The sequence below is a fragment of the Gavialis gangeticus genome, unplaced genomic scaffold, assembly GCF_001723915.1.
Source record: "Gavialis gangeticus isolate Ggan-Ray unplaced genomic scaffold, GavGan_comp1, whole genome shotgun sequence".
In the NCBI taxonomy this organism is placed as follows: domain Eukaryota; kingdom Metazoa; phylum Chordata; order Crocodylia; family Gavialidae; genus Gavialis; species Gavialis gangeticus.
The window spans coordinates 3220946-3229931 of NW_017729011.1; the positions used below are offsets into that span (position 1 = coordinate 3220946).

General features: G+C 53.8%; 1 protein-coding gene across 11 annotated transcripts in view; it reads right to left on the reverse strand.

The window, feature by feature from the left end:
- The window catches only part of RGS3 (regulator of G-protein signaling 3), a 222393-nt gene that overhangs the window by 5969 nt on the left and 207438 nt on the right, over positions 1-8986 (reverse strand). For 7 of the 11 annotated variants that reach the window (XM_019510367.1, XM_019510366.1, XM_019510368.1 and 4 more), the window contains 2 exons: positions 5762-5838; positions 229-330 (listed from right to left, as the gene is read on the reverse strand). In XM_019510367.1, coding sequence (XP_019365912.1) covers positions 229-330; positions 5762-5838 — 179 coding nt within the window. Of the gene's footprint in view, positions 1-228; positions 331-606; positions 1304-3779; positions 5053-5761; positions 5839-8986 lie in introns of those variants that run through there. The other 4 variants (XM_019510370.1, XM_019510374.1, XM_019510377.1 and 1 more) reach the window with 3 other exon arrangements.

An 8986-nucleotide genomic window follows, 5' to 3' on the forward strand; every position in this document is an offset into this window, starting at 1 on the left:
GGTTAAAAGCCTCCTGTCCGGGGAACCATGGGACTGTGCCTCCCCTCCCAGCTGGTTGCTGTAGATCACTGGGGTCACACATTCAGTGCAGTTGCTCATACTGTAGCTCATGTCCTAACCCCCATGTGCCAGGGAAGTTCAGAGCCCCAAGCACCAACCCCCCACACAGACAGCCCCCCAGCAAAGCAGCTCTGGCAGCATCTGGAGCTTCCCACTGCCAGTACCTACTTGAGGGATTTCAGCACTTTGTCCAGCTTGCTGGCGGGGTTGGCCCCTGGAGACTCGTTTCGTCGTCGAAATATCCCCAGTCGGTTCTTCATGTCTTTGGCCCTAGAGACAAGAGCAGGTTTTAGTGCCCTGCAGCGTGGGCTGGTGATGGGAGATGAGGAAGGGGACACCAAGCCGCAGCCTCGTAGCCAGGGGCACAGCGTTCTTGCTCACAGGAACCAGCTCTGCAACCAGGAGCAAGGGCACTGCGATGGGTCAAGAGCCTTGACGATTTTAGGGCATACTATGAGAGCTCCCCTCCGCGGCCGGCCCAGCTCAGGGGACAGCCCTCCATGGCCGTGTCCCCTCGCTCCCGCCCAGCGTCCACATGACACCTACTCCTTCATGGTGTGCCTACGCTGCAGGTTCCCGCCGTGAGGCCGCTGCATGCCCAGCAGCATCTCCGCGTGGAACTCCAGGGGCTGAGGCTTAGAGAGGTCTCGGAAGAACGGCATGGCTCCCGCAGGAGGGAGCCCCGCGCCCGGAGAGCAGCTCCGCAGGCAGCAGACCAGCGCACAACCAGCCTGGCCAGCTGCTGCTACAGCTCTGAATCCCAGCTCTGTGCTGCACTCTTGCTCTGGGCCAGCAAGCCAGGAAGTGGGAGGGACCAGGCTGGAGGAGCTTTAAACGCTCCATGGAGTGAAAGAGGCATGTGTGAGTAAGGGCTGTGTCAGCGCCCAGCCACGGCTGCTCCAGCTGCGCACCGCCCCACACACAGGCTGCAGCTATTTATGACGACTCCTCGACCAGTTGCTGTAGCAACCAAAGGAAGGGCTGGAAAAATCAGCACAGAGTTGGGATAGTGGGGCCTTTCAGAGCAGCGGGAAAAGAAATCAGGCAAGGATTTACAAGGGGCTATTTATAGAGCGCAGGCATCCTCAGGAATGCCGGCTGGAATGTCCCTCTCGCGGGCTGGCAAAGCAGGGGTTAACAGGAGGGGCCCACCATGCGGCCCCCGGTATACAAGTCGCCCAGCTGGGCACGAGCAAGCATGCTACCCCACTACCTGGGGATCTGGCTCCTGCTCCTGATGACCCACTGGAAATGCACTGTAGGTACCAGTGCTCCTGGCATGCTGGGTGGCAAGACAGCTTTGCACCTCTAGCCCCTGAGACGTGGGCTGGCCATGCTCACAGGCCAGGCTTGCCAGGGCAAGCCCTGTGCCCCCAAGCGCTGAGACAGCAGAGCACCCAGCACAACAAGCTATCACTGAAGGCACCTCTAAGCAAGCCGAGAGCAATGATTTGATTCCTGTTCTCCTCTCAGGCCTCTCCACTCTCAGTGGTGCAGAGTAAGAGACCTGCCACCAGAGCTGTGCGCTGCATGCACTTTAGTGACAACATGCTCTCTTACTTTTGTTATACGACATGGAGCAAGAAGGAAACGCTCAGGGGTTGTTTCCTTCTATGCTCAGATCACCAGGAGATTCCTGACTGTAAAAAACAGCCACTCTCTTTCCAGGGGTACTTCCCAGTGGCTCCCCACTGCAGAGAGAGGGATTTATACAAGGTAGCATCCTACAGAGCAGGGGTGCTCTGATGTAGTATTGCACTATGCAAGCCCAAATGGCCCAATTTTCCCCCCTGACTCAGGCACTGACTTGATAGGTGTTTTCCCAAGTCCTTCAAGTCTCTGAGCCTGCCAAGTGCTTTTGGCACACTGTGAGGTTGCCCAGATTACTGGCAAGGCCAGGAGGGACCAGCATAGAATTGTTTGAGAAAAGTTCAGCTATCTCAGGCCCAGGCACATATGTAGCTGTTGCAGCAATGGATGGAGCACATGGATTTACACACACTCTGGCATAGGCTCCCATCCCACTAGGACAATGCACTTAGATGCAAGTGCAGGGATTAATGTGACAGTCATTGCACGAAGGCATGAATCAGATGGTTTCTAAGCTAAGGATAGGGCTGCTTCATGCTGAGCGCAGTTTAGCCAATTGTCAATGGGGCAGGACAGCTTCCTCTAGGGGAAAGCAGGCAGCGGAGATGGAGAGTGCAGGATGGGGTGGGAGTAGGGGCAAGATGGGATGCTGCTCTCTTGTGGCCTAGCCCCAGTCCAGCTCTTTTACCTGGTAAGTAGCTGTGCTGTGAGAGCAACTTAGAGCCTCGCAAGGAGACATCCCCAACCAGCAGCACCACAGCAGTGTATCTGCAGTCACTGCACACAGCAGAAGAGACCACGAGGGAGCATGGAGCTGAACATCACGCCCCAGAGCCCAGGAGGCTCTTGCCCCACCCAGGCAGGCCCCAGCCCAGAAGGAAATCTCACTGGGATGTTGATCTGGTGCCTAAAGGACAGGAGGGGGCAGGTTCAATCTGGAAACATGCCATACTCTCTGGTGCTGGGCCAGCTGAGCACTTCAGGTCACAGAGTTTTCAGGTCACACCGTGCCCCACTAACTTAAAAGGAAGTAGCCCTGAAGAGAGGGATGTGCCCAGCTGTTTTGCTGGCCCCGTACCAGAGCTCTGCATCTCCCAGGATCAAACCCTTATTGCTCAAGGCGCATCAGTGCCTCGGACACCGACTGTCATCTGCAAGCATCAGTAGCATGGGAAAAGAGGAGCCAAACAAGGATTCTAACCCTCAAAGCACCATCTGTCTCCCATTACGGCACTGCCAGGAATGCTAATGCCTGTGTGTGCTGTTTTCCAGGGGAGAGCCACACCATGGGATGAAGCAATCCTACAAGTCACAAAACCACAATTTTAGCTGTGCTCTTAATTTAGCGCTCCATAATTATTCCTCTGCAAGATCTGCCTCTCCAGTTCGCATTCGCAACATACTTAGGAAAATTACCTGGTACTTACAAGCACTTGTGTGTATGAGAGAGCGACTGAGAGCATGAACTCAGCCATCCACATGTCAGCACAGTGCAAAAGTACAGACATAATCAAGAGGTGCAGAGCTGTCTGACACTATACAAGTGGACACAGCCAATGACCAGTTGGCTTTTCTATTGTTTGGACACTAAGAAGCAATATGGGAAGACTGGCACGTTCCACGAGTAAAGACACAAGCAATTCTATTGTTCTCCTTACACAACATTACAAACAAACAACAAAAAATAGCCTTGATCAGCCTCAGAGCTGCATCACTTGGTGCGATCCACAGAACTGAGCTTCCTGGTCCATAGCATGGAAAATTATTAGAAAATACTATCTTCTCCTTGGACAAGTATGAATCTACCCATTAATTTAAAAAATCTAGAGCTGTAGAAGGCAGCCAAGCCCCACACACGACAGTCCTGTAAGTCTGAAGGTGAAGTTCCAACATTCTTCACAAGGGAAAGACAGAGATTTTCTCTCCTAGGGCAACTCACGGCAGCATTAGCACCTGATCTCTGACAGCGCATGTCCTGCCCAGCTGTGCACTGCATCCCAGCACCCCAACACTGCCGAAATGCCACCTCCTGCTGAAAGACTTTAAAGCCAACAGCACCCCATCCATTCCTCTGCCTCTTCCCCCCAGGCTCTGGCCCAGTGCCCCAAGATGTGAATAAAAAGTCCTACCTTTCCAAGTACTTTTCAGAAAAGTCCACCATGGTGTGGTACATTGGGAAGTGGCCAAGGGCAAGAGGTGTGCACTGTTCTGGGGAGGAGAGCTGAGTGCCAGCTCTCAGCGGCAGGCACCATAAATACTCCACATGGACTGACTGCAAACAAACAGCTCAGCCAATAGCAGGGCAGCGCAGGGCTGAGACGCTCCACAGTGAATCTGCTGCTGTCTCCAGTGACCTCAAGGTGAAGAGCGGGCGGGTGGCTCTGCAGCTGCCCTGACACCAACTTAAAAATGAGAAGTTCTGCAGGGCTCAATCCTGCTTCCTCCCCAAGCCTGTGGCAGGTGAGCCGTGAAGTTACAACATCTCACAGCCCGGGCAACAGGCTGGCAGGAAGGGATGTCCCATTGCTCTGCACTCAGAGCTGGTTGCATGCAAAAGCCAGATTGTAAAGGGCTCGTTTGAAATACAAGTGTCAGGAGGAAATCATCAGAGGGCTCCAAACATTGATCCCAGCAGCTGCAGCCTGTCTGCAACCAGGCCCTGCGGGGCAACACTGCCACCCAGTGGCACTCAGACTACCGCTGCATTTCCCTGACCTGCACAGCCACCAGCCAAGGGCAGTCCTCGGGCTATACCCACGCACATAACTGCCACAGCTACGAGCTGTGGCCTGTCTGCTGTTGCACTGTGGCCTCCCACCCCCCACACACTGGGCATCTCTTTTTCAAGATGACAAACACATATGGGCTTTCAGTGTCCACTCCACTCCACGCCATGGTTACTGGGGAAAGACCCAGCTTGCCAGGACCTATATTTCAGTATGTCCATCTGGGCCTATAACTGCTCTTTGATATACACGTTTATTACACATCTCCCTTTTAAAAGACCACTTTCACTAACATGAGGTTGAACTAATGGAATTGTTCTACCTGGCATTTACCTATGCTGTCTGCCTCTTTCCTAGGCTGACCGAAGGGCACTTTGTGGCCCCCAGCCAGTCTAACCTCTCTGCCAACTACACAGTTGGTCCAGTAAAAGTTATAACCAAGCAAATCTTGGTTCTTTACAACCAAAGGTGGCGTTTCCAAAGATCCCCACAATGGTGATGGCTCTTTTCTCTTCACTGAAATCTGACTGCAGAAATAGGCTGTGACCGAGTCTTCCTTGCAAGACTCCACACTTTAGGGCAGCTTTGAGGCATGTTTAACACTTAAAAGCCAGGCTTGCCCTATATTTGCAAATCTGACAAACAATGGTAGGGGGTCACATTCACTAGAGAAGCAGCCAAAGGCTGAACAAGTGTGAAGGGGCTCTTCTTCGTCGGTCCCCTGCCTGGCCTGGGCCAGCAGTACTTGAATCTATCTGAGCGTGTTCCAGTCAGAGGGTCCATTGTTGGGAGCACCGTGCTGTACTGCCTGAGGGTACTCCCCTGCCGTATTAAACCGCAACAGCTGCAAGCTTCCCTACTCCTCCCCTGCATGGGGCCAGCTTGAAGGAGGCTGCTAGCTCAAGTTTCACTGGCTCTGAATGTCCTCTTTCTGAACTTCACTTCCCTGCAAAGCCAACCTAGAGTCTCTCTCCTGGCACCAAGGCAGTCCTGCATTTATCAGCTGCATCAAGCAAGAGAGACATGCTGCATCAAGGGCCCTTCCCTATGCAGGCTGTACTGTGCCGGCTTTCTGCCTCCTGCTTCCAGCTCTTGCTCCAACACACTTGTTCAGAAAACCAATCTGTAGCCACAAGCCTAGACCGGGATCTTAGTCTGTATCTGTCCTTGTCCCTCCCTCCCCCCTGCACTGCTGAAGAAGAACTCAGCTGAGACGCAGCCCAGATACGACACTACACAGTTATTTCAAACATCAAAACACCAGCCTCCTCACTCAATCAGAGCCCACGACCCAAGGAGATTCACATCCCCCATCTCCTGTGAGACAGCTGGGCCCCGGGGCATAAGCAGGATAATGATTTAATACTCAATGTGTGGCCACTTACAGGTTTTTGCTCCTTTTCTTGCGAGAGGCCTCGTCCCCATCCTCATAACCACATTCAGGGTCCGCTCTGCTCAGCTGCTGGGGAAAATACAAAAACACCGTCTGCATCATGAAGTCGCCGTGTGCCCAGGTAGTTGCTGAGCCCCCGAGCAGCTCCACGTGCCCTTCCCACTCCCTCTGGCAAGGGTCTCAGGGACTGTTCGGCAGCCCACGTTTGCAGAAGCCGGAGGCTCAGGAAGTGGCCTTTGCCAGCACAGACCATGTGAGCCTGGGAGCGGGACCAGGGAGGCAAGCCACAGGGTTAGGTGCAGAGTTACACAGCCAGTCCCAAACGCCATTGGGCCAAGGGGAAGAGGGGGCGGGCAAACACCTCAAATAGAGTCAGCAGTTCAAATGAGAGCACAGCTGTCCCAGCAGGAAAGGCCATCCAGGGAATGGGAGAGAGTCCCCACCTGTTGCAGCCTGCCAGGGGTGTGAGGAAGCTGCAGCATGGGGCTGCTCTGCACACCGCAGCTGGAGTTAGCCAGGGGCCTGCTTCTTTTCCCATGAGTCTTGGCAGCAGCTGCCCTCCAGCAACACCAAAGTTGGGGAGGAGCTCCTGGTGCCAGGCCTTCCAGGCAGCAGAGATGGCAGAAGAGGGGAGGCAGAGCAGAGGCAGCAGTGCCAGACGCACCCCCCAAACACCACTTAGGCTGGGAAGGGAAGGAACCACTCAGCCAGTAACAGAATCCATTCTGCGGTCAGACACATCTGACTGGGTCTCCCTCATCCTGCTGCACCCCAAATAAGCCTCCCGATGCACAAGAGGTCTCCTGCCCTCTCCCTTGAACCACAACCATTATTCTGAACTCTCTAGCCCAGTGAGTCTCACCCAGGGTGCTTTGGCATCCTGGCAGGCCCAAGAGTTTGTTTTTAAGCGTGGTATGCAAGATTAGCACTGCTAGGTGTGCAAACACGATTCACAAGATAAGCCCAGAGGTTTCAAATAGGAAACTATCGTGTCAAAAACATTCTGACCTGCTAGTTTTTCTGAGTTCTCTGCCCCAGAAGAATTGCTCTATTATTTTCCCACGGTCAACAAATGGATGGCGGGGCACAGCATCCTCAACAAGTGCCTGACACCTCCAGCATCATAAATTGCCTCTTGACCCTCTTAACAACACAAAAGACCTCCTCTGCATCTCCTCCCACAGGTCAGAGAGCCAGCTGGAGATCAGGCCAGAATGAAGGACCCATCCCGGGTACCTCCAGCAGGACAGGCTATCCTGCATGGAAGCGTCTATCAAAGCAAAGGAAACAGAATTCCAGGCTCAGTCACTGTCAAGCCCTCCAAGGCTCAAAACTAAATGAGGCCTGCCAGAGTTTTCCAAGGAGAAACATCATTGCAAAATGCAAAGGTGATTTCCTTAAGCCATCCTCCACTGACATGGAAAAGTAGTGTATAAAGAAGAGCTAGAGGGTGGTATAATGGACCCCAGAACTCAAAGGTACACCACCTTGAGGTTCATTTCTGAGCTGTCCAGTAGCTCCCTGGTGCAAGGGGGATGAGAGCAGAGCTTGTCCTCAATCCACACGCTTGCTGCCTGTACAGCAAGAGAAGGCCTCAGTAGGTGCAGCTATCCCAGCAAAAACTCAGAGCAGAGGAGACGTGATCAGAGGTCTTGCTCTGGCTAGGACTGTCCTACCTCTCAGTGGGCAGCTCCACTGAGGCCTTCCCAAAGCCTGAGGATTAAGTGCCCTGCATTATGTCACTTTTATTATGCCAGGAAGGCTGGCCTGACAAATGCAAAGGCCAGGAGCCTTCCCCATCCCAAATGGGGCAAGGAGGAGAGGAAATACTGGTGGTGCGGCACTGCTCTTTGCAATCGTGGGTCCAAGAGGTGCCCTCTGAGATGCATTAGAACGATGGCTGTTTGGAAAAAACTGACAAGCGGCCCTATCTTTCTCACACTGCAGGCAGGGGTAAGATTCCCCGTGATGACAGCAGCAGGCTCAGGTTCTGGCATGTGCCTATAGTTGCAGCATCCCAGTTGAGCAGGCAGTCATCCAAGAGATCTAATTTCAGAAATGCTGCTAGTTCAAAACGCATCCTGGAGACCTGTCGCCTCGCCCTGCTCTGGCTCAACTATTCCTGGATGGGCAGGATATCCTTTAAAGGTGCCAGATATGGAAACATGAACTCCTGACCTGGAAAGACCAACCCTGGGAAACACTTTCCCTTGGTCACCAGAGGGAGAGGTGAGCAGGAGAGAGACATGGTGACACTGTGGAGCAGTAACTCAGTGGGGGATCCATACTTGTCATCTCCTTGATTCCAGAGCAAATGGGTTTTCAAGGACACTGTCAACAACCCTGGGATCAGAGAGACCTGCTGGGCTCTCTCCTGCCTGGACACTGTCACCTCTGAGCACAGCTTCAGCAACTAAACACACTAGTGGAAGGCCCACAATGCTGAATGGGTGAGGCAGCATCACCACAGCTTCCCTGCTCTTCCCATGCAGTGTCTCAGCACCAGCAGAAGCAGCACAACTCAATGCAACAGGTTCGAATGGGCCTGGCTAGTCAGCAGCTGCACTAGTTGAGAGAAAGTGACTTGGGAGGTCTGGAAAGGCTGGTCCATCTGCAAACAGAACTTGGAAGTGTTACCCAGCCCAGACCAAGGGACAGTCCAACCCTGCCCTGCCTCTGCAGGCTGCTGAGAGCCAGGCTTTCCTAAGCAGCCTCAGCACTGAACACAGAGGTACAGCTCTCACAGCCCATAAGCCTGTGTGTTTGGACTGGTGGCGTGGGCCTGGCTGTGACAGCTGTGAGACTGTTATGCTCCAGCTGTCGGGAACACACACTGGGTTCAGTGGGACACTGCAGAGAGCTGGCTGCCGACTACAGGCTCTAACAAAGGCCTGTCCCCCTGGTGGCTACTCAGCCTTCGCTGTACCCTGATCCTCCCCTTTTGTTCACTTGCCCTGCCTTGATGTACTTGTACCTTTAAGGAAAAGGAGGCTGCCTCAAGGATTACCGGGTGAGCTCTCATCTGCTCCTGTCCTGCTCCCGGGTCTGAGTCTGTTCTGATTCTGTCCTTGAGCCTGCCCTAGCTCCCATCTCCACACTATTCCCAGGTCGCAAGGGTCCCGTGGGCACCAGACCCTTCTGATTCCCTCCCCCCCAGGCACCAGACCTGCTCTGGTTCTGGCTCCACTCCTTTTCCCTCCCTGCTCAGTAGCACCTC